The 25,466-nt window shown below is 43.3% G+C and overlaps 1 protein-coding gene across 4 annotated transcripts in view; it reads right to left on the reverse strand.

Moving 5' to 3' along the window:
- Positions 1-25,466, reverse strand: part of TENM1 (teneurin transmembrane protein 1) — a 1,080,468-nt gene that overhangs the window by 353,879 nt on the left and 701,123 nt on the right. For all 4 annotated transcript variants that reach the window (XM_063937256.1, XM_063937254.1, XM_063937255.1 and 1 more), the window contains 2 exons: positions 20,223-20,420; positions 16,321-16,521 (listed from right to left, as the gene is read on the reverse strand). In XM_063937256.1, coding sequence (XP_063793326.1) covers positions 16,321-16,521; positions 20,223-20,420 — 399 coding nt within the window. The remainder of the gene's footprint in view (positions 1-16,320; positions 16,522-20,222; positions 20,421-25,466) is intronic.

Below are 25,466 nucleotides of genomic sequence, written 5' to 3' on the forward strand. Positions count from 1 at the left end.
GTATGAGTTAGTGTAGTCATTTAATGTGGCACCAAATGAGATGCTTGCTTTATTATATATCTGCTTAATGGGTGGTCTTCAGGTTGCCGGCGGTCGGGCTCCGGGCGACCACCATACTGGCGCCGGAATCCCGACCGCCGGCATACTGACATCTTTTCTCCCTCTTGGGGGTCCATGATCCCCCTGGAGGAATAATAGATAGCATGGCGCATAGCGCACCACCGTGCCCGCAAGGGGCTCATTTGCACTCGCCCAGCTGTTGGTATGCTGGTGGTCGGGCTTCCGGCGCCAGTATGCTGGTCACCGGGAGCCCGACCGCCGGTATACCATACTACACCCCTGCTTAATGGTTAGCTGATGAATACACTGTGATCTGTATCATTCATGTATTCTTCCGTGGGGGAGATGTATTAAAACTTGGAAAGACATAAAGCTTCTAGCTGCCATTTTACAGGCTGAGTTTGAAAAATGACAGGATTGGTTGGTACTTTATATTTCACCAATTTACCTCTCTCCAAGGTTTAATACATCTACCGCTTTATGAGAAGTGTTCTTTGTTTAAGCAAGTTAACAGTTTATTTTAAAATTCCCATCAATAACAATCGCATTACAGTTTGTTCTGACAAAGTGAGAAGGAATGAAAACAAAGTGTTAGCAGCTGGGCAATTTACAACTGCTAAAACCACATTGTCAGTTCTCATTTGCTCTAGCAGATTTATGAAAGCTACTGTACAATGTAACTTCCTTTTATTATTCATTTCCAGAATCTTAGACAAGGCTGAGCCCAGAAGACGTGTGTGCTTGAAATGTTTCTTTACAGTATTAAAAATATTTCACTAAGGGACATAAAGAAATTATAGTTTGTATATTTCAACCTTTACCTGCAAAATATTCTATCCACAAAACAATATGCAACTTTTTTATCAGTTTCTCTTTTGTTATTGTTTAATTACTTTGGGGTTTTCGCTAATTAAAATGCTTTTGATTATAAACTATTTTTACTATTCCCAATAATTGAAAATATATGGGAGGGAATTCAGTTGTTTTATCAGATGCCCAAAGTAATGGCCAAGCATTGGAGCAATTCAATTGTTACTGCGCTCAGGTGTACATTACTATTAATGTGCCCCAAAGCACCGGGTTTAGGCACAAAGCAAAATGTCCCATTTAGGCACACAAATTTTTGCTCCCTACCTTGGGAGGCTGTAAGCAGAAATAGCAGCAGTGGCAGCATTTGTGTCTGAACAGCAGAATAATTGAATAGCTGCCAGTAGACAGCCTCTAGTGGTGGGCACCCAAACAACAATTGATTTGCCCCCAATATGTATGTCTAAATTCTTTCTTTATTTTATATATTGTAATTGTTTAATATATTTTTTTGTAATGCTTTTTGAGAATACAGTAGTTAAATTAGTAATTGTATCTGATGTTATCCGATATGCTAGTATGAGAACATTAAGATTCCATGACATTGTAGAGCCAAATTATGATAGACTAGATATAGACATGATCTTGATAAACTAAAAATAATATCACAGGCATGCAATAAGAAGTCCAACATTTGCTACCTACTTTCCTAGAAACAAGTAAATAGTAGAGATTAGCAGGTCTGGTTCTCCGAGAACCAGACCGCACCCGAACATTGAGATCTGAGCCCAGCTTGTGTTTTCTTGCTAGCCTCAGCTCCGAAAGCAAGGCAAAATTTCATCATCCCACTGACGAATACTCGCGTTTTTTTGATTCTATATAAGTCCCCGTGCATCAGCGCCATCTTTACTCCGGCATTGGAGATTGTACATTGTACATGTGTTGCCTGTCAGTGCTGTGTGGTGTGCTATTCTTTAAGAGGCTGTCTGAACTTAAGGAAGGGGCTGCTGTGGTACTCTGGTGTACACAAGAGGCTGCTGCAGTGGTGCTCCATTCATAAATGGGTGCTTTGGGTGTCCATAAACTGGGGTTGTTCATTGTACATGTGCTGCCTGTTAGAGGTGTGCTGAGCTGTGTGCTATTCTTTAAGGGGCTGTCTGAACTTAAGGAAGGGGTTGCTGTGGTACTTTGGTGTACACAAGGGGCTGCTGCAGGGGTGCTCTTTTCATAAATGGGTGCTTTGGGTGTCCATAAACTGGGGCTGTACAGTGTACATGTGCTGCCAATAAGTGCTGTGCTGTGTGCTATTCTTTAAGGGGCTATCTGAGCTTAAGGATGGGGCTGCTGTGGTACTCTGGTGTACACAAGCGACTGCTTCAGGGGTGCTCTGTCCATAAACTGGGGCTGTCAGACTGAAATGGGCTGCTCTGTCCATCAAGGGCTGTGTCCTCCAGGGGTGCAGTGTGTGATATAAAAAATAACATATTTCTGACTCACTTGTGCGACTCTGTCAGTGAAGCTAAACCACAGTGTGTAATAATATATATGTCTGACTCATTTGTGCAACACTGTAACCTCAGTGTGTGATATAAAAATAATGTATATATTTCTGACTCATTTGTGTGACACTGTAATCGCAGTGTGTGACATAAAAATTAATACATATTTCTGACTCATTTGTGTGACACTGTCATTGAAACTAAACAGCAGTGTGTGATAATATATATTTTTGGACTCACTTGTGCGACACTGTAACCACCGATGTGTGATAAAAAAAATATAATTTGTGTGACTCTGTCGTTGAAGCTAAACCGCCGTGTGTGATAATATATATTTCTGACTCATTTGTGCAACACTGTAACCGCAGTGTGTTATAAAAAATAATACATATTTCTGACTCATTTGTGTGACACTGTCGTTGAAGCTAAACCGCAGTGTGTGAATATATATATTTCTGACTCATTTATATGACACTGTAGCCGCCAGTGTGTGATATAAAAAAATAATATATATTTTTGACTAATTTGTGTGACACTGTAACTGCAGTGTGTGTGATATAAAAAAGTATACATATTTCTGACTCACCTGTGCGACACTGTTTTGTGAAGCTAAACCGCAGTGAGTATAATATATATTTCTGACTTATTTGTGCGACACTGTAACCTCCGGTGTGTGATATAAAAATAATACATATTTCTGATTCATTTGTGTGACACTGTTGCTGTACCCCAGTTTGTGTTGATAGAAATGGAGGACAAACAATTGAAGGATAAAGAAACACTTACTATTAGTAGTGCTGAAGCTGCTGCCACTAGTCATGACATTGACAATGCAAATCTGCCAACGTCATCTGCTAAGGCCAATGCCCAATGGCGTAGAGGGCATGTAAAATCAAAGAAGCAATATTGTACGGTGATAAATAAAAAAAGTTCAGATAGCTGACAAGAAACATAAAATTGGCAATATACCATTCTCTACATGAAGTGGCAAGGAAAGGTTAAGGCCTTGGTCTGTGTTTATAACTCTGGTTCTGCATCTCATAAAGATGATGTAAGCCCTCCTCCCTGTAGAAGAGTTAAACAAATGAAACATGTTAAGGCACAGGAACCAACTGTGCGTTCAGAAACAATCCCCAAGGAGAGTCCAAGTGTGTCCACAGTTGCAATGTATAAGCCTGACCTTACCAATACTGTAAGGGAAGAGGAGGCTCTTTCCATCATTTACACACCCTCTGCAAGTGATGGGAAGAGCAGAGCCAGTCAACATGCCAAAAATGATATTGAGGATGTCACTGTAGAAGTACACCAGGATGAGGAGGATATTTGTGTAGCTGGCACTAATGAAAATGTTGATGATGATAATTTTGATGATGGGGATGTGGTTTGTTTAAATAAGGCATTAGTGGAGACAGTTGTTGCCCATGGTATGAAAACAATCTGGCTCTTCTGTGAGGAATTATTTCTTCACAAACCCGGACAATAACTGTCTAGCCATCTGTAGCCTTTGTAAAGCCATTGTAAGTAGCGTTTGGGACCTTAACCACCTAGGAACCTCCTCCCTGTTATGCCACTTGCAGTGCATACATCACAAGTTGTTGACACATTCAGAAACTTCAGCTAAGAATGTAACCAGTCCAGAGACACCTAGCTTCCTATTCTCTGTTGGATCCAAGCGCCTGTAATCCCCACCACCAACACCCTCATTGTCAATTTCTTCCTCAGGATCGGAAGTAGTCCTGTATCCAATTTCATAGGCATGACTGACTCATCTCCTATCTGGGAACCCTCCAGAGGATCCTTGAGAGCTACACCTACTGCTGTTGCTGCTGGGAGTCAATCTTCATCCCATAAGGGAACCAGAAAGACTACTTGTAGTTTAACAAAACAACTGACTGTTTAACAATCATTTGCAAGAAAGATGAAGTATGACAGCAGTCACCCAGATGCAAAGCGGCTTACTGAGGCCATAACAACTATGCTGGTGTTAGATGTGCATCCAGTATCCACTATTATTGCAGTGGGATTTAGACTGTTGATGGACATACTGTGTCCTTGGTACCAAATCCTGTCTAGATTCCACTTCACTATATAAGCAATTTACAACCTGTTTAAGGACATTAAAAAGAGTGTTATTAGTGTTCTCAGAAATGTCGTTGTACCTCCTGTCCACTTAGTCATGGATATGTGGACAAGTGGAACAGGGCAAACTTAAGACTACATGACTGTGAAAGTCCACTGGGCACATGTATTGCCTTCCACAGCACCAACAGCAGCATCTCACAAATGCCAATCATTCAGAGGCAGGCTATGCTGTGTTTCACCAGTTTCAGTAAGAGACACACCGCTGAGAACCTCTTAGAAAAGCTCAGGGCAGGGCCGGTGCTAGGGTGTTCGGTGCCCCCCTGCAAACTAGAAATTTGTGCCCTTCTTATATTTAGTAAAGGAATAGTGCACACCAATATGGTGTGGTATCACAAAGAAGGGATGTGGTCAAACAACAGTACCCCCAATACAAAGTACGCCACACAATAGCACAATCTTATTCACATTATACCACACACAATGCCCCTGATTCACATTACACCATATGCAGTAGTTCCTTATGCTACACAGTAGTACCCCTTATACAGTAGTGCCCCTTATTCACAATGCCCAAAATAGTACCCCTTATACACACTGTCCATAGTAGTAGCGCCGCTTATACACATAATGTCCACAGTAGTGCCTCATACACATAATGCCCACAGTTGTAGTGCCTTTTATACACATAAATCCCACAGTAGTTGTGCCCCTTACACATAATGCCCACAGTAGTTGTGCATCCTGTACAGATAAAGCCCACAGTTGTAATGCCGCTTATACACATAATGCCCACAGCAGTCATACCCGTTATACACATTATGCCAGGTAGTTTCATACATTACAGTGGGGAGGAGGGGGGTGGAGAGAGAGAGTGATGCAGAAAGATAGAGAGATTGCATTTTTTTTATACTTACATTTGCTCCTAAAGCAGCTGTCTTCCATCAGAGGCAGATTGTAATGAGGGACAGAAAGCTGCAGTGCTACCCGGCTACCTATGTGTCAAGTAGCCAGGCACTGCAGCTGCCAGGCTGCTGGTGCCCACACAATACTACTTCAGCAGTGGTCATGTGGGTGCTGTTGATGGTCCTGCGCCCACAGTGCAGATGCATTGTGTGCTGGGCACCGCTAGCACACCACTAGTTGTGGCCCTATATATATTCTATTCTCTATAGAAGAACACATTCCCTGAGAGCCCCCATCTGTGAGCCACAACTGTCTCAGCAGCAGTTTCCACCTCCTTGCTTGAGAGGAGGAGCTTCAGTCTTTCTGTCTAGATGAAAGGGCAGGTAAGACTCTTACAGTACTTGCCCTTCTCTCTAGCCAGGCAAACTGAAGCTCCTCCTTACCATAAGAGAAGGGGACAGGACACAGAATGAGCTTTATTGAAGAAATGGGAAATCTAGACAGCCTCTAACAACATTATAGGTCTATCCCCAGTTACCCTCATAGGTAAGTATGCCTAAATATATTAGTACTTTGTGATAGAAAACATCACTTATTTCTTGCCATAGGTTGGAAAATCTTAAAGTTTTGTATTACCCCAAAATGTTCACATATTCTAGACCATCTAGCTGGTGCACAGGTGTTTTCATTACTAACTTTCACATTTGGAAAAGATGTGGTGCATTTATTCCTGACACATTCTAAAGATTTATATAATGGTAGATGCTCAATCAGCTTAATGATATCATTCAGGTGCTCAAAAGGAAGGGGTATTTCTAAGCAAAAAATAAAGAGACATTGTTTCCCCCAGCACCCTGAATGATAACAGTAACCAGATATAAATCCCACATAATATTGGAATTCAGAGATCTTCGTTACACATATTTGCGCAAATGTGTGAATAAGCCCCAAAGCCGCATCAAGGCGTCTCTGAATATTTGGGGTCCCTAGCGCTATATCTAGGTGCAGGGTGTGGCATCCCAAAGCACCAGCATAAGCCAGAAAGCCCAGGATAGCATACCAGTGAAAAAACTATAGTGTTAATACATTAGTATTTAGGAAGCCGAAGCTATAGAGAAGGTAATACAAAAATGAAATGTAATTAAAACAGAGAAATAGTGTTAAAAAATTAATAAGTGAAAAGTGTTAATAGAATGTAAAGGTATGCCACACTAAAGCCATCCAGCTCAGCCAGTCCAGAGGCAAATATACAGAGACGCCTTGATTCGGCTTTGGGGCTTATTCACACATTTGCGCAAATATTTGTAATGAAGATCTCTGAATTCCAATTTATGTGGGATTTATATCTGGTTACTGTTATCATTCTGGGTGCTGGGGGAAACAATGTCTCTTTTTTTCTTGCTTAGAAATACCCCTCCCTTTCGAGCACCTGAATTATATCATTAAGCTGATTGAGCATCTACCATTATATATGTCTGTTGTGAGAGGCAGAGAGGTTCCTGCATTAGGAGGATATGCAGGCCCTGACATGCCACATGGAGCATTATGGGGTCACTCCAAGGTAGGTAGCTCTTAGCTTAGACATATTGTAGTAAGGAGCCATTATCATGTGGCTCCTTGCTGGTTAATCATAGACCCAGATTAGGGTAATGGAGGTGTGAGGTGTGGTGCCTCTGGACTGGCTGAGCTGGATGGCTTTAGTGTGGCATACCTTTACATTCTATTAACACTTTTCACTTATTAATTTTTTAACACTATTTCTCTGTTTTAATTACATTTCATTTTTGTATCACCTTCTCTATAGCTTCGGCTTCCTAAATACTAATGTATTAACACTATAGTTTTTTCACTGGTATGCTACCCTGGGCTTTCTGGCTTATGCTGGTGTTTTGGGGTGCCACACCCTGCACCTAGATATAGTGCTAGGGACCCCAAATATACAGAGACGCCTTGATGCGGCTTTAGGGCTTATTCACACATTTGCGCAAATATGTGTAACGAAGATCTCTGAATTCCAATATGTGGGATTTATATCTGGTTACTGTTATCATTCAGGGTGCTGCGGGAAACAATGTCTCTTTTTTTCTTACATTCTAAAGATTCACAGCTTGTCTGCAAAACATGAACCTTTAGGAGTCCAGAGTACCACACTTGAGAAACACTGATATACTGTAGGTTTAACTAGTCTTTTAATGGTCTAGTGCACTGTTGGCTGTAGGTTTAGTCAGTGAATGCTCTAATGCAGGTTAGTTCTTGCACCAAATACTTCAATGTTACTTAAACACACTGTACAGTAGATGTTTCTGGAGTGAACAAGTAAATATAATACATGGTCGAGTCACATTATTATGACCACCTCCTACATTTGACGTCGGCAGCACGTAGCCCATGAAGTACATCACGTGTCATTCACTGGCGTGGTGGGTCTAGAAGGTTTGCAATAGGCCATCTGCACATATATCACTTGTCGCTGTCATGGGTAAAAGGGTGATTCATCTGAGTTGCAAAAAGGTTTGATTATCGGCTTTCGGGCTAAGGCTGGCAGTATTTCTTAAATAGCGCAATTTGGAACAGTGTGCGTGCTTCATATTATATAAACATTTGCTAAAAGTAGAATTTAATTTAGGTCTGAATATTTGCATAATATTATCACTTCCTTAGTTTCTAGAGATATCCAGATGGTACGTTGACAGTACTTAGATCGACAGTCAATAGGTCGACCACTATTGGTCGACATGCATTAGGTAGACATGGTCAAAAAGGCCAACATTGTTAAAAGGTCGATATGTTAATGATACAGGAAAAGGCCGACATTAGCTTTTTCCAATTTTTTATTCTTAACGTTTTCATACTTTACCATCCATGTGGACTATGATTGTGAATAGTAACCTAGCCCGCAGCATGGCTAGCGAAGCAAGCCATGCAAGGGGACATGGTACACTAATTAAGGTTTGCGGTCATGTTACGGAGAAAATTTATTTATTATTTATTACCAGTTATTTATATAGTGCACACTATTCCGTAGCGCTTTACAGACAATATTTTGCCATTCACATCAGTCCCTGCCCCAGTGGAGCTTACAATCTACAGTATACTCCCAATCACATATACATGCACACACATTCACACTAGGGACAATTTTGTCAGGAGTCAATTAACCTACCAGTATATTTTTGGGTACTCTGGTTATTTTTGAAACCGGAGTACCCGGAGGAAACCCACGCAAGTACGGGGATAATATGCAAACTCCGCACAGATAGGGCCGTGGTGGAACTCAAACCCATGACCTCAGTGCTGTGAGGCAGTAATGCTAACCATTACACCATCCGTACCGCCATGACACCAATTTGGAAAAAAAACCTCAAGTCAACTTTTTCCAGTGTCGACCTTTTCCATGTTGACTTGTTTTTACTATGTCAGCTTTTTTTCCCATGTTAACCTTGTACATGTTGACTTTTTGGGGTCGACCTAGTCACTGTAGCCCAGGCATGTCCAAACTGCAGCCCTCCAGCTGTTGAGAAACTACACATTCCAGCATGCTCTGACACAGCTTTAGCATTCACTGACAGCAAAACTATGTTAGGGCATACTGGGATATGTAGTTTCACAACAGCTGGAGGGCCGCAGTTTGGACATGCCTGCTGTAGCCCTTTTTAAGGTTGACCCATTGATCCGTTTCTAGAAAACCTAGAATTTATTAAGCGCCTGGATTTTGTGTGCAGGTACATTTTTCTTTTTCACGGATGTCTTTCTTGGCTTTGGTGGCTATGTTTGAGCAAGAAAGAACACAACAATTGCAAATATTTTTAATTCTCTTATGTGTGCCTATCTACTTCTAACATTCTATTTTCAATTTTTCAAAAAGAGTGATGCTTCATTTATGTTATCTATTGTTATATTATAGATAGGACTTAAGGGGGGTACACACGGAGAGATCCGTTCTTAAAATATAAGCAATCTGACTAGATTGCTTAGATTTTAAGCATGTATCTCTCGTGTGTATGCTAAACAGCGATAGCGATGCACGGCCCCACATGTCGCTATCACCGGTGCTAGATTGGATTGCATGCAGGCACAATTTAGCACATCGCTCATTTCACCTGCTGGGTAAAATTAGCGGCTCCCATCCCCCCCCCCGCCCTCCCCACCTCGCTCAGCACACAACGAGCTGTGCTAAGCGGGGGTGGGGGGGGGGAGAGATGTGTGCTGATTGGTCTGTGACAGATCGCTCAGCACACATCTTTCACCGTGTGTACGGAGCTTTATAATAGCACTGGCTGATAATATCCTATAATGTATCATTTTCCAATCTTACTATACTCTAGTCAGAACTTTTCAACCCTCCACAAAATTACGAATCCATAGCCATTTATCTTTTTGACGCTGCTTGATCAATCCAAATATCAAAGCTAGCATAAAAGAGAAAAGTAATATCTAAACAATTCTCTGGAGCCTCTTCTCAGTTATTCTAGATCCTTCACACACATCCCACACATTTCTTATTCATTTTCTACCAAAAAGTAGCTTCATGTCACAGTGCTTATACTCTAAGATGTATTCCATTCTAAAGCTTTTTGCTGATCCCCTGGCACCCAATAATATGTTCTGTCTGTAAGGAAGATTATGAATATTAACCCCTGAAGAATTCTCTGTAACATTTTTCATGCCAGAGTAATGTTTTATAGTATGTAAAAAAAAATTCAGCATAAAGAGTGGTTGAGATGTTGAAATGTCAATCAGATGATTGAATCCAGTGTTATGTTGCCTAGCAATTACTAATTTGTTTTTAAAGGCATTTTAACCAATTTAAATGGCTGGAAAACTAGGAGAAAAATAGGATTCCTGTTCAGGATGACAATAAGGTATATTATATGGTTGTCAATATCTACTGATGTCTTATACTGTCTATCTACCTACCTGTGTGTATCTATCTACAGTACCTATCTCAGCGGCGTATCAAGAGAGGAGGGGACCCGTGTGCAGTCTCCGTGTGTGGGCCCCCTCCTCTCCCGTAGCTGGCAACACTGTTAGCGATCTGAGCACTAGAGAGACTCTGCCACAGTGCCAGAGTGTATAGCGCATGCGCAGGTCTCCGAAAAAATGGCGCGGCAGCCATTATATCGGAGACTTGCAAAGCACTGTATGCTCTGGCACAGTGTCAGAGTCTCTAGCGCTCACTCAGAGCGCTAACAGCGCTGCCGGCTATGGGATTCGGAAGAGAAGGGGGCCCACACACGGACACCAGAAAGGTAAGTATAAAAGAAATGGGTGCAGTGTGTGCGGTGTGGGCCCCCTCAGGACCCAGGTGCCCATGTGCACCACACACACTGCACCCATTATAGATACGCCAGTGACCTATCTGTCTATTTACCTACCCATCTGTCTCGCTATCTGTATGTATGTATGTACAGAATGTCTGTTTGTGTTCCTAACAAGAAATATGTCACATAAATATCTGTAGAAATACGATGAGTAGTTACTGCATCACTTATAATTGCAGCATATGGGTGCAACATGATCCGGTCTTTAGGTTGACAGCACTATGGCTGACACTCATTAGGTCAACCACTATTGGTTGACATGCATTTAGGTCGACATGGTCAATACGTCGATATAGACAAGGTCAACATGGAAGAGAGTCGACATGAGCACATTTTTTTATTAAAAAAAAAAACTTTTTCATACTTTATGATCCACGCGGACTGCGATTGGGAATAGTAATGAAGCAAGCCATGCGGGGGGATACGGTGCACTAATTGGGTTTCCCCGTCACTTTACAAAGAAAACGTCACCAAACAAATGTAAAAAACTCATGTCTATCTTTTTCCATGTCGACCTTATTCATGTCAACCTAATGACAGTGTCAACATATTTCAGGTGTCGACATAGTCACTGTTGACCAATAGTGGTCGACGTAATGTCTGTCCACCTAGTTACTATCGACCCTATGATCCACACACGGGTGCAACGTCTGTAAAATAAAATATATCACATTGTATTAGACTTATTTTGTGTCAAATAAAAGTTTGTGAATAGCATCAGTAAAATAATAATTAACAGTTCTGTAATATATATGTGCACTGATATTTGTAAAAAATAGAATTTACAGAAACAAATAATATGTTTCCACCTTTCAGCATTAACCAATGCAGGATTCTACATCACCTGGTCACCAGCCCGTCTGCAGTAACTGGATCTGTTCCAGACACAGTTAAAAGTAACTGACATTATTGCTTTATTTCTGTTTTCCTTTATACCTTTCTTTATTTTCTCAATATTAGAAGGGAATAAAATTTACATCCAGTATAATATTAGATGGCATGAGAATAAACTCCATCTACCCAGAATGAAACAATGAAACTACATTCCCGAAGACATAATACCTGCTCCAAATGCCTGAGATGTAATAGACATGTAATATTGCAATTTGTGCTTATTCCTCTGTGGTTCAAAACTTAATTTTCACTGTGCAAAAAACAAATCAATACAACTTTGCCGAACTAGCTGCTGATGGTAAGTGTAAGTACGTATATTTCATTTCGTAGTTCAGAGCCATGGAAATTGATATTACGTAAAAGGATTACTCATTCCCCTTGGGGTAAAGGTTTATTTCTATGTATGAATATGTTATTCTGTAAAGTAAGTGCAGGGTTTGTGCACTGAAGCTGTAATTTGGAAACATGCAGATCATACACTGTAGCTTTCCAGAAGCAAGCAATGGATATTATGGAAGCCTCGTATACTGTAGTTGTGCAATACTGACTGTAGAAGATTTAAGCCATTAGACTTATAATAGTTGTAATTTTTGCCACAATAATTGCATACGTTTTTAGTATTTGTCATGGTTAGCTGAACTATAAACATAAACATTTCTGGTAACCTATGACTATAATATTTAAAGTCATTTTCTTTACACAGATTTATTATTTTACAAACATTAGCAATAACTGAAATGGTTTTATAACAACCTACGGATTATTTCTATATTTTAATTTTTTTTCTATCAATAATTTTTATTACATTTTTGCCCTGTGTATACGGAGAGGGAAAGGGTACAACGATAAAAAAAGGGAACTAGGGGGGGGGGGGGGGGGGGGGAGACACAAGGAGTCATTCAAAGTAATCACATAGCATACAATAGAATATACACAAACGTAATGGTCAGCTGTAATATATAGAACAGTTTACACAATAATATGAGAAACATCAATAGAGGTATTAAACATCAATTTGCATTAAACTTGTAGGATAAACCTTGGGTCTCCATCACAAAGGCCTGGTGGGTTTTTCGGATAATTTTAAGGAGTGATGGGGTAGAGGATTTTTCCAGTTTTGGGCTATTGTGGCCCTAGTGGCTATGAGGATATGTGGCCCTAGTGGCTATGAGGATAGCAATTGGCATGGGTGAAGTCTTTCGGGAAAATGTGAAAAAGAGCCAATAAAGCAGACTCTTCTAGAGTGACTTTAAGTACTTTAGAAGCGAAAATAAACACATCACTCCAGAGCTGACGAATCTTTGGGCATGTCCAAAATACATGAAAAATATTTCCAATCTCTGAACAATCACTCCAACAAGATTTCAGTGTAGTTTGTCTGGTTTAAAATATAATCTATGAAGGAGCTTGAAATGCATTTCTTTGTGGTTATTGCATTTAGACATAGAATGTGTAGCAAGGTAAATTGACTCTCATTGTTGCTGCATAGATTTGCGACCCAAATCTGTTTCCCAATGCAATTGAGCTGCAGGTTTGTCTTGTAACAGATCATCTTGAATTATAGTATACAAAAATCTAATGTATTTTCAATTTTTTTTGTTGATTATGTATATTATAATATGCACAAAATGAAATGCAATGTTGCTCAATAATTCAAGTAGCTGAAACATGTTTAGGGTAAGTTGATTTATTTGTAGTAGGATTTTAATTGGGCATGGGCTTTTACACGGTCAAGTCACATTATTATGACCACCAGCTAATAGCCAGAGTAACCGCCATGTGCAGCACGGACAGCAGCTAGATGGGCTGAACTATCATTTTAGACACACGTATGGTAGCCCCCTGGTTCATTTTAATGGTGAGATGCTCCACTGTATCATGTCGGTCAGCCCTCACGCACCTTCGTAGCCGACGTTCACCTATCACATCAATGGCATGTGGTGCTCTGCAGTTTCCACATCAGTTTTTCACAATGGTGTATATGTCTAGTCGCGATACACCTTCACCACAGCAGCATACACACTGTTCACAAACTGCACTATTTCAGAAATACTGCCACCCTTGGCCTGAAAGTCAATAATCAGACCTTTTTGAACTTTTACCAATGACAGCGACAAGTGATATATGTGCAAATGGTCTATCGAACACCTTATAGACCAGAGCCAGCACACGACATGTGACATACTTCATGGTCTACGTGCTGTTGACGTCAAATGCAGGAGGTGGTCATAATAATGTGACTTGACCGTGTACTATATTTACTTGTTCACTCCAGAAACATCTACTGTACAGTGTGTTTAAGTAACATTGAAGTATGTGGTGCAAGAACTAACCTGCATTAGAGCCTTCACTGGCTAAACTTGCAGCCAACAGTGCACTAGACCATTCAAAGACTAGTTAAACCTACAGTATATCAGTGTTTCTCAAGCGTGGTACTCTGGACACCTAAAGGTTCATGTTTTCCAGACCAGCTGTGGATCTTTAGAATGTGTCAGTTAGGAATAAATGCACCACATCTTTTAAAATGTGAAAGTTAGTAATGAAAACACCCGTGCACCAGCTAGATGGTCTAGAAAATTAGAAAATTTCGAGGTAATACAAAACTTTAAGATTTTCCAACTTATGGCAAGAAATAAGTGATGTTTTCAATCACAAAGTACTCATACATTTAGGCATACTTACCTATGGGGGTCACTGGGGATAGAACCAGAGTGTTGTTAGAGGCTGCCCTCCATACTTTTCTGAAGCCCCTAGATTTCCCATTTCTTCAATAGAGCTCCACCTGTGTCCTGTCCCCTTACGATAAGGTTGATCTTCAGTTTTCTTGGCTAAAGGGAAGGGCAGACAAGAGTCTTAACTTCCCTTCCATCTAGCCAGGCAGACTGAAGCTCCTCCTCTCAAGCAAGGAGCTGGAAGCTACTGCTGAGAGAGTTGTGGCTCACAGATGGGGGTTCCAGTTCCCTCTCTCTCAAGGAGCCATCCCCAATTATTATTTCCGCTGCTTAACTGCCCTGTAGATAGAAGGGATGAGGAGAGGGAGGGGAAAGTATCCCAGTAGGAGGCGGGGCTAACCAGTACAGCACCCTGACTCCTTTAGTGTAACATGGGAGATGGTGCTACCACAATCCACTTCCAGTGACAACTACATAAGCTATGAGGTATTGTATTAAATTATATTGTATCGCCATAGTCTGTGCATACATTACTGTTAGAGATGAGCGGATTCGGTTTTACTCGCTCTAATTACTGTAACTGTGTATGTCTAACTGTGTATATGTATCTGTGTTTATGTGTGTCTGTGTAACTCAGTATACAATGTGTTTGTAACCATAAGCGTGTTCATGGGGGTTAACAGTGGAGGAATTCCTGGACACAGGCCTGTCCTGTATTGGGCAGCTATTTTTTTAATTGCTATGTTTACTTTAAGATGTCAGTCCAACTTAGCCTAGCGCAGAAAGGCAGTGTCCATGTTATTTGCGTACAATGGGTTGCCAGTGAGACTTCCCCTATGCTTTGTCACAATTGCAGGACCCCGTAATAGAGATACTAGCATGCTGTTATACCGCATTGCAAATCAGTCTGGTCAAAATGTAGTATATCAAGCACTGACGACAGAACCAAGGCATTAGGTGCTGAAGAAACTCCAGTACTTTTCGCAACCACAAGTCTGATTTGCAAATGTGTATAACTAGATGGCCGGAGATTGTATGTATGTGGGAAACTGGGTGGAGGGTATTTGGGGTAGCAGGAACGGTATTAGGAAACTTTGCCTTGAGTGACTAGAATCCTTGCACCAGCCCTGGTCTGCTGTTATCTGCCATTATTTCTATTCATGATTGTGTTAATAAGCAAAAAGTATTCGGTCCTTCCGCAGAACAAAATACCAGCTAGAGGGGCAGTACACTGTTAGGAACATGCAGACTACAAAAGCAATCTTCTTAAAAATATTAAACAAAATTATAAAAATGCTTTTTGCATTGTATCCATTTTATGAGTATGACTTTTATCATCAAAATATTGCATCCATTCAACATCATCCATTGCATCAGCTATTTGTACAGTAAATACCGAAGACCAGGACTCTTGTACTAAAAATTCACAGTGACATACAGAACTAATGACAGATGTATCCAGAATGTTTTTTTCTCAGCGTCTTCCAGGATATGCAATTAGCTGGTTATAGTTCCTCGTAAAAGGTATTTGTTGCTTTCTGAACAGAAATCTGTCCCAGATATGGGAAAGAATTGAAAAGCTTTCATGAGCTGGAAGTCAACAGAATTTAAACTTGCTGAGTGTTCAGTTATGCACGCAGACTAATGCTAACTTGTCAAGCTGTCAAAAGTCGCACTGTTTTATTTCACTGACTGCTAATTACAATCCAGCTGTTTTTTGTAACTATCATAGAGAACATTGTGCTAACTTTCAGGACACAAAATGTCACACATTTTTGAAACTTTAATAAGGGTATGGTGTAACTCACTTATGCATAACTTATATTGTTTGCTTGAGAAATTTGTATAAAATAAAAGATAATCTACTTTTTCTGTAAATAATGATGTTATCACACATCTACACTTGTCAATGTTTAATATACCCTAAAGATGAAGCTTAGATGAATGTTGACACAGCACTTTAACTTGCAGTAATACAACAGGTGAATAGTATGCATACAATTAATGATTGTCCAAAACCTCTATTATGACTGTGACTGCGAAATAGATAACATTGTATATGATCATTTAAGGCATGGTTACCTGTAGAACAGTCTACACCTGTCCACTGTGGTTCACAGCTGCAGACACCGCTGTCCAATAGGAAGGTTCCATGGCCAGAACACTGCTCTTGACACAGTGCTAGAACATTCTCACATTTCACACCTCCCCAGCCAGCAGTGCAGTGGCACTCTCCTTGTACACATACACCGTGGTCAGAACATGATGGATCCAGGCAATTCTCTGAATAACATGAAACATAAAATCAGTGTAAATAAAACTAAAATAACCAACTTTGTTATACCTATTTTACAATTAGTTTTTTTTAATATCTATTTAGAACTAGGTGATTCATCGTGCCCTACGGGCGCTCTTCACACCGTTGTTAGAGGCTACGCCCCGTTAACACCTGCACGCCTTTGAACATACGCAGGCCGGTAGATAACAGATCCAGAAATGCAGGGCAGTATAGAGGGCATACAGAAATGGTGTCCGGTTGAGAAAAAATAGAGAGGAGTAGGGGGGGGGGGGGGTAGAAAGGGAATGTACAGAAACGCTGTGCGATCGGTAAAGGATAGGGAGAGGCTGGGTGGTAGGGAGAGGATAAAGAGAGGCAAGGTGTTAGACAGAAAATACCGTTGCAAGAGGCTACAACCCGTTAAGCCCTGCACGGGCTTCAGCTGTGCTATAATTGTTATTATACGGAGTATTACCTACAAAAAAGTTTATGCTAGTGGGTAAAAATTGCAAGGGGGAAGGGCGTGCGATTGTTAAGGGGGCGTAGCCCTTTGTGAGGGCGTGAAGAGTGGCTGCAGGGCACAATGAATAACATAGTGTAGTATATACTGCTAGTGTATGCAGCGCAGCTTATACACACAGTGGCCACAGGTATCAGAGGCCTGTATACACACAATGGACACAGGTAGCTGAGCCGCTTATACACACAATGGCCACAGGTAACGGAGCCACGTATCCACACAGTGGCCAGAAGTAGCAGGGCAGCTTATACACACAATACCCACAGGTAGCAGAGCCGCTTATACACACAATACCCACAGGTAGCAGAGCCACTTATACACACAGTGCCCACAGGTAGCAGCACAGCTTATACACATAGTGGCCACAGGTATCAGAGCCACGTATCCACACAGTGGCCAGAGGTAGCAGGGCAGCTTATACACACAATACCCACAGATAGCAGAGCCGCTTATTCACACAGCGGCCACAGGTAGCAGAGCCGCTTATACACACAGTGCCCACAGGTAGCAGAGATGTTGATAAACACAGTGCCCACAGGTAGCAGAGACGTTGATACACAACATGCCCACAGGTAGCAAAGCAGTTTATACACACAATGACCACAGCTAGCAGTGGTGCTTATACACACAATGGCCCCCGGTAGCAGTGCAACTTCTACACACAATTCCCATAGGTAACAGAGGCACTTATACACACACAGTGGCCACAGGTAGCTGAGCCGCTTATACACACAATGGCCACAGGTAGCAGCACCACTTATACACATAATGGCCACTTTTAGCAGCACCGCTTATACACACAATGGCCACTGGTAGCAGTGTCACTTATACACACAATGGCCACAGGTAGCAGTGTCACTTATACACACAATGGCCACTGGTACCAGAGCCGCGTATACACACAGTGGCCACAGGGAGCTGTGCCACTTATACACAATGGCCACAGGTAGCAGTGTCGCTTAGACACATAATGGCCACAGTATTACTTTTTTTTATTAACCCAATGTCCACTGGTAGCAAGTATACTCACAAAAGTTCAGTGTGTGTGTGGGGGGGTTTGGAAAGGGGGTGGGTACAGTGAGGTGGAGGTGGCTATCCATGCCGCTGATCACCCCGATTCAGGGAATCACTTGTAGTGGCTGCTGATGGTGTCCGAGGTGCTATGTGTGGTGGAGGGGTGGGTGCAGGAGGGGGTCCAGAGGTGTTGTGGGTGGTGGAGGGGTGGGTGCAGTAGCACAGATGGCGGAAAGGGTGCAGAGGTGCTGTGGGTGGGGGAGGGGTTGGTATGGAGGGGGGCGGATAGGGGAAGGGGGTCTAGAGTTGCTGCAGGTGGGGGAGGTTCGGGTGTGGAAGGGGAGTGTAGATGCTGTTGGTGGGGGAGGGGTGGGGGAGGGAGGCTGTGGATGAAGGAGGGGGTCTGAAGGTGGTGTGCGTGGGGGAGGGGCGATGTAGTGGGGGGTGTTTGGGGAGGTGGGGTTGCAGGGGGGGTGAGGTTGTTCTAGAATATATATAGGTTCTAGAAGTGCTGCGGGTGGAGGAGGGGTGGCTGCAGGGGAGCCGTGGATGGGGTCCGGAGGTGCTGTGGGAGGTGGTCCAGAGGTGCTGCGGGTGGGGGAGGTGTGGTAGGTCCATGAATGGGGGAAGGTGTCTTTAGATGATGTGGGTGGGGGAGGGGGCCAGAGGTGCTGTGGTTGGGGGAGTGGCGGCTGCGGGGGTGTGGTGGGGGTCCGGATGCTCTGTGGGCAGGGGGTGGTGCGGGTGTGGGTGCTACGGGTGGGGGAGGAAGCGGGAGTGCCATGGGTGGGAGGGGGATGTGGTGGATGCTGTGGGTGGGAGGGGGGGTATGTGCAGCGGTTGGTGGGCAGATGTGGTGGATGCTGTTGGTGTGGTGGGTGGGGTGGAGGGTGCGGGGGTGTAGCGGGGGAGAGGTGGGTATGGGGGTGCGGGGGTGCAGCGGGTGGGGGAGGGGTGGTGGGTGCTGCGGGTGTGGGTGCTACGGGTGGGGGAGGGGCGTGTGCCGCGGGTGGGGGCGGATGTGGTGGATGCTGTGGGTGCCGCGGGTGGTGGTGGGTGGCTGGGGTGTAGGGTGTGGGGGGGAGGGGGTATGGGGGTGGGTTGGGGGAGTGGAGGGGAGGGTGCGGGGGTGTAGCGGGGGGAGAGGTGGGGGTGGGGGAGGTGCGAGGGTGCTGTGGGTGGGGGAGGGGCGGGGGGTTTTGCGGGTTGTGGGTTTGCGGGGGACGGATGTGGTGGGTGCCATGGGTGGAGGAGGGGTGGGGGGTGCTGCTGGTGGGGGCGGGAGTGCCGTGGGTTTGGGAGGGGTGGGGGTGCTGCGGGTGTGGGTGCTACGGGTGGGGTAGGGGGTGCGAGGCGGATGTGGTGGATGCCGCGAGTGGGGGGTGGATGTGGTGGATACTGTGGGTACCGCGGGTGGGGGAGGTGTGGGGGTGCCACAGGTGGGGGAGGAGCGGGCAGGGTTTATGGTGCGGGGGTGTATCGGGGGGAGTGGTGGGTATGGGGGTGGGGTGGAGGAGGGGCCGGAGTGCCACGGGTGGGGGAGGGGCAGGGGGTGCTGCAGGTTGTGGGTGCTATGGGTGGGGGAGGGGCATGTGCTGTGGGTGGGGGATGGATGTGGTGGGTGCTGCAGGTCAGGTGGAGGGTGCGGGGGTGTAGCGGAGGAGAGAGGTGGGTATAGGGGTGGGGGAGGTGAGGGGGTGCAGCGGGTGGGGGAGGAGGGTGCGCTACGGGTGGGGGAGAGGGCAGCAAGGATGTAAAGGACACATCTGTATGCATACGTTATATTTATTATGTGAGACAAAGCTGATCTACTTTACAAAGTAAGTTTATTCATAAAGCCTGCTAACATGCAAGTTGCCCTAATCCAAGACAAATGAGGAAGCGTACTGGATATTAGAAAACAAATGTAACATTATTTACCTTAAAACATTAAAAGATTGTAAGCTTGCGAGGAGGGCCTTCCTACCTCTATGATTGTTTGTTATTACCCAGTTTTGTTATATCAATGTTATTTCCAATTGTAAAGTGCAACGGAATTTGCTGCGCTATATAAGAAACTGTTAATAAATAAATAAATAAATTCATTTTATGGCCAAGTATACAATAAATACTATAATAATACAGTACAATGCTATTTTATATGTGAAATATATAGAAATGATTCTAACAAACCTTCTTCACATATTTCTCCTTTATATCCTGGTACACAGATACAGACCCCCATTATACATGTCCCATGGCCGCCAGAGCAGGTTGGGTCAATACACTGCTCCTCTGGAACATCACACTCTGCTCCTTTCCAGCCATTCCTACACACACAATGTCCCTTCTCATATTCACCGTTGCCGCTGCATAATACCGGACAGGAATCTGAAAAGACCATTGAGAAGACAGGTCTGAAAAAAACATTCTCCATATATTGTAACAGTATTCTAATATTGTTTATAGTAAATAAAAAACAAGAGAAAAAAAGAGTACAATAAATTCATTTCTGAACCACAATTTTGTAATCTTTGTACTGTTTGTATCAGTATATAATATTGCACTAATGAAGAGGACTTAACCGCCTGTTTTTTTTTTGTTTTGTTAGTGAACATGTTCCTTTTTGCTGTGCTTTTATTATAGGCAGCTTATACTGTAAATTACCTATGACAATGGGGCTGCGAGGGGTTGGGGGTTGGAAAGGCTGTGTAGACAGTAAGTACAATAAGGACATGTTATGGGCATGCTAATTGTAACTGTATATCGATAAGTCATATATGCGCCTGTTTGGAGGGACTGGACTAGCATAAATTAAAAGCATGGTGCATGTATACGAGCTTTGTTTTACTGGGATACTTATTATCTGCACTCTTCAGTCATATACTGCAATGTGTATGCATTATGTACTATGAGTTTCATACACACAGTCAAGCCACAACTTCTATTATTGGCACATACGGTCCTGTTACTTTTATGAACAGGGAGTCTCATCAACCAGGTTCTCACATTTATTATCTGTGGCCAACTTAGAAGATGTAGCAAAATACTTTTTGTTTATAGACACATTTTCTATATACATTTATGGGAAAATGGTTGATTTTGCGTGTAGCGCTTTGTTTATTCTACCACTGGTTATCAGAACAATTCAGGAAGTTACATACTGCCTATATACAGTACAAGATCATCTGTACCATTCAAGCCACAGTATTTGGCTGTAGCTTGCTATTCCCCTGCTTTTGTTTCTACTGGTAGACATTTGTATTAGTTAGCCCAATTTGTTAGACTGCCAATAACATAATTTTTTCATACTACAAGCAACCACATCTTTGATGAGAACTGATTGTCTGCAATATTTAGGCAATGTCTAACAATCAACATATGAAAAATTCTGTACATTAAGCATTTTTTCTTTTTCATTTTAAAGACTGCTTGTATACCCTGATTACATACAGTATATCATGATATCTGAGTGCCAAAGGACACCCATCAAATGTTTAAGGGAATATTGAAAGTTACTGTACTCTTGAGAGTTAAGAAAATGGATATAAAAGAAGTTTAATAAATACCTGTACATTGTTAGACTATTTAATAGTATACTCCTGAAAAATTGTTTTTTAGCCTTTAGATTATGACCCAAACAATAGGCCAGCATACATGATTACAGACTATACAGAACTGTACCAAGCGTTAACTTAGTTGTACCCACCCTGCAAATGTAGTAACAACTCTCCTGTCCAGCATTTACCGTATTCAAGTTTCTACATCTATCATTGACTTACTGTAAGCTTCCCCTACACACTGTTATTCAGATGAGGTAAATACTGTAGGTCATTTTAAATGTACGTAACTGATCTCACATTTGTCCATGTATGAGTCCAGATAGTCGGCCAATCCCAAACATGTTTATAGGGATTAATAGAAAATATAGTTGGGTAATGAATTTTATCTGACTGTGTTCAATCACACCATGGCCCTCATTCCGAGTTGTTCGCTCGCAAGCTGCTTTTAGCAGCATTGCACACGCTAAGCCGCCGCCTACTGGGAGTGAATCTTAGCTTATCAAAATTGCGAACGAAAGATTCGCAATATTGTGAAAATACTTCTCTGTGCAGTTTCTGAGTAGCTCGAGACTTACTCTTCCAGTGCGATCAGTTCAGTGCTTGTCATTCCTGGTTTGACGTCACAAACACACCCAGCGTTCGCCCAGACACTCCTCCATTTCTCCAGCCACTCCCGCGTTTTTCCCAGAAACTGTAGCGTTTTTTCACACACTCCCATAAAACGGACAGTTTCCGCCCAGAAACACCCACTTCCTGTCAATCACACTACGATCTCCAGAACGAAGAAAAAACCTTGTAATGCCGTGAGTAAAATACCAATCTTCATAGCAAATTTACTTGGCGCAGTCGCAGTGCGAACATTGTGCATGCGCAATTAGCGGAAAATTGCTGCGATGCGAAGAAAATTATCGAGCGAACAACTCGGAATGACCACCCATGACTGCACTATTTTTAACGCAAAGGATCTGCCCATTTTGCCCAAGCAGTGGGCATGTTTATAAACACATTATGGTGCTTGAAGCAAAGTGGATTTATACGATTTATATAAATATACGATTTAAATGGGTCTTTCCCATCACCCAGAGCTTACCTTAGTTTGTCATTAAAATTTCAAGGTTACTTACAGCTGAAGATGTTTAGTCATAGAAGTAGAAATCTGCTCTGACCCCAATGTTTTGCTTTTGGTATTGGTTTTGGATTTGTATCTCCTTCATGTTTTGGATCTGTATTTGGTTTTCCCCAAACCACCCTTGCGTGTTTTAGTTTTGGTTTTGGATCTGTATTTTTTCCAACTAGTTATAAAACCAGCTTAAATCTCAAAATTTGGGCCTGTTTTTGTTCCTATAGTATTATTACCCTCAATAACATGAATTTCCAGACATTTTCATTCAAGTTTGTTCACCTCACATCTCACAATATTGTTTTCATCCAGTTTAGGCCAAAAGAATGCACCAAGATAGCTGGATGACTAAAATAAGCGACAGTAGAGGGCGGCACAAATATGTGGCAGTTCTACTTCCAACCTGGCACATCTAGGAAACAGAGTGGCACTGCAGTGGCAGACAGGGTGGCAGTTTAATAAACTATAAAAATATTTGTGGACTACACAAGAAGACAGTCATCAATGCTCAAAATAGCGCATAATGCAAAGAAAAGAGGTGCAAGATGGAATTGTTCTTGGGCCCCCTCACCCACCATTATGTATATAATATATAGGACATGCACAATTTAACAAACCATTTTCAGTTTAAGAAACCAATCATTCCAGAGGCAGGTAGTGTCACTTGTGGCTGAAATGATTGGTTTGTTTGCCCCCCCCTCCAATTTTTTTTTAGAAGGACTACCTCCGATAAGTAATGACTCCTAGGATGTTGATAATGAGGTGTTAATTACATTATTATCTTGTACAATAAATGTCATGTCTTCACTGCAAATGACGTAACCGAGGAAGTGCCTAGATGGCTAATGTTCCTACCTCTACTAACTTTGGCCTCACAAATGGAGCAGATGATTTCACATACATTGTCAGAATTGGGGTGAAAATAATCCCACACCCAGGAGGTGTGTTTTTTATGTCTTGTGCCCAGGCATCGCAATGGCTTTCTTTTTATCGCGGTCAACAACTGCAGCCACAGGTAGCTGACATACTTTCATGGACTGGGGACTCACCCCCGGTGATGGTCTCTGGGGGTCTCTCTGTGAGATGGCTAAAGCTGTGGCGGCGGAGGTCTGTGAGGGCCACTGGTGTGCTGCAGCTGAGAGAGTTGGTGACTGTGCGGCCTGCTGTCACTGTAGCACTGTGCAGGGAAGCTGCCTGTGTAAGATCCCATGCTCTGGAGCACTGTACAGAGAGGCTGCCTGAGCAAGATCCCCTTCTCTGGCGTGTCTGCAGTACTGAGGGCCGCCATGTTGGAGACCAATTCATATTATGCCAATGGGATTTGGTCTCTGGTCTCTTCCAACCAATCACAAGCTGAGCCCTCTGGTAAAAGGGGGCAGTCCGGTTTCAAACCTTGTCAGTGCTTTATGTTTCTGTCCCAGTACAGTTGGCTTAGCTCTGCGCTCCAACAGGTCCACCTGTGTGCCTTTGAGTGTCCATTGGATTTTCAGCTCCACAGAATTCTCACCTCAACTGTCGTTTGCTGCTGTGGTTACCCTGGCCCCTGCAACTTAGGACAGTGGGGCTAATTCAGACATGATCGTAGCTGTGCAAAATTTTGCATGGTTACGATCAGCCACCCTGGCATGTGGGGGGATGCCAAGCACAGGGCTAGTCCGCCCTGCATGTCTGGCCGTTCCCCCGCCGCACGGGTGCGATAGCATCGCACGGCGGCGATGCTATTGCAACCAGCAAGTAAGTCCCTACCTGCACTGGTAGGCGACTTTTCATGACGTCCTGGGTCGCAGCGGCTGCATGTGACATCATGCAGCCACCACGCCATGTTGCACAGTCTGGGCACGCCTGCGTTGCCCAGACCTCACCCCCGAAACGGTGGCTGAACGCAGACGGCCCACCCCTCCCACCCAGCAAACACCTCTGCCTGTCAATCAGGCAGAGGTGATCGCTGGGCTGAGATGCCGATCGTGTCTCTGGATTGCACATGCGCACTGCGGCGAATGCGCAGTTCAGACCAGATCTCCCGCTGTGCACAAACGCAGAGCAGCAATCAGGTCTGAATGAGCCCCAGTGTCTCTTGGAGTTCCATCCATAGAGGATTTCCCAGCAGTTCTAATAATCTTCAATTCTGCAAAACACCTTCAGTGTTCTTCAGTCACGTTTAATAATCATCCATTCTGCAAAACTCCTTCAGTGTTCTTCAGTCATGACAATTAACTATCCAATGTACAAACTCTTCAGTATTCACTAGCCATATCAGACAATCATTTATTATACGGACTCTTTCAATCACTCTGCCCATGAATACGCTGCATCCTAATCTTTTGGAATTCTTCATCTTTGTTCTTTAAATATCTGCTCTTATATGTCTTTTCGTTAATAAAGGCATATGAGAAGAAACTACATTCGTCCTCCTCGTTTTCTCCTCGCAGAGGCATGCACTTCTACTGCTAGCACACATCCAAAGGACTCACAAATTCTACCGGCTGTGACACTTACACAAAAATAACATAGGGGATCATTCTGACCCGATCGCACGCTGCAGTTCCTTGCAGCTATGCAATTGGGTCAGTACTGCGCATGCACCAGTGCCACAGGGCACCGGCGCATGCCAGACAGCCGAATGCCGTCATTGCCTAGCGATCGCCTCTACCTGATTGACAGGCATAGGTGGTCGATGGGCGGGAGGGGGCTGGACGGCGGCATTAAGCTGCCATTTGGGGGGGGGGGGGGGGGGGGGGGCGGTCCGGCCAACGC

Source organism: Pseudophryne corroboree, chromosome 8 (genome assembly GCF_028390025.1).
Source record: "Pseudophryne corroboree isolate aPseCor3 chromosome 8, aPseCor3.hap2, whole genome shotgun sequence".
Lineage (NCBI taxonomy): Eukaryota > Metazoa > Chordata > Amphibia > Anura > Myobatrachidae > Pseudophryne > Pseudophryne corroboree.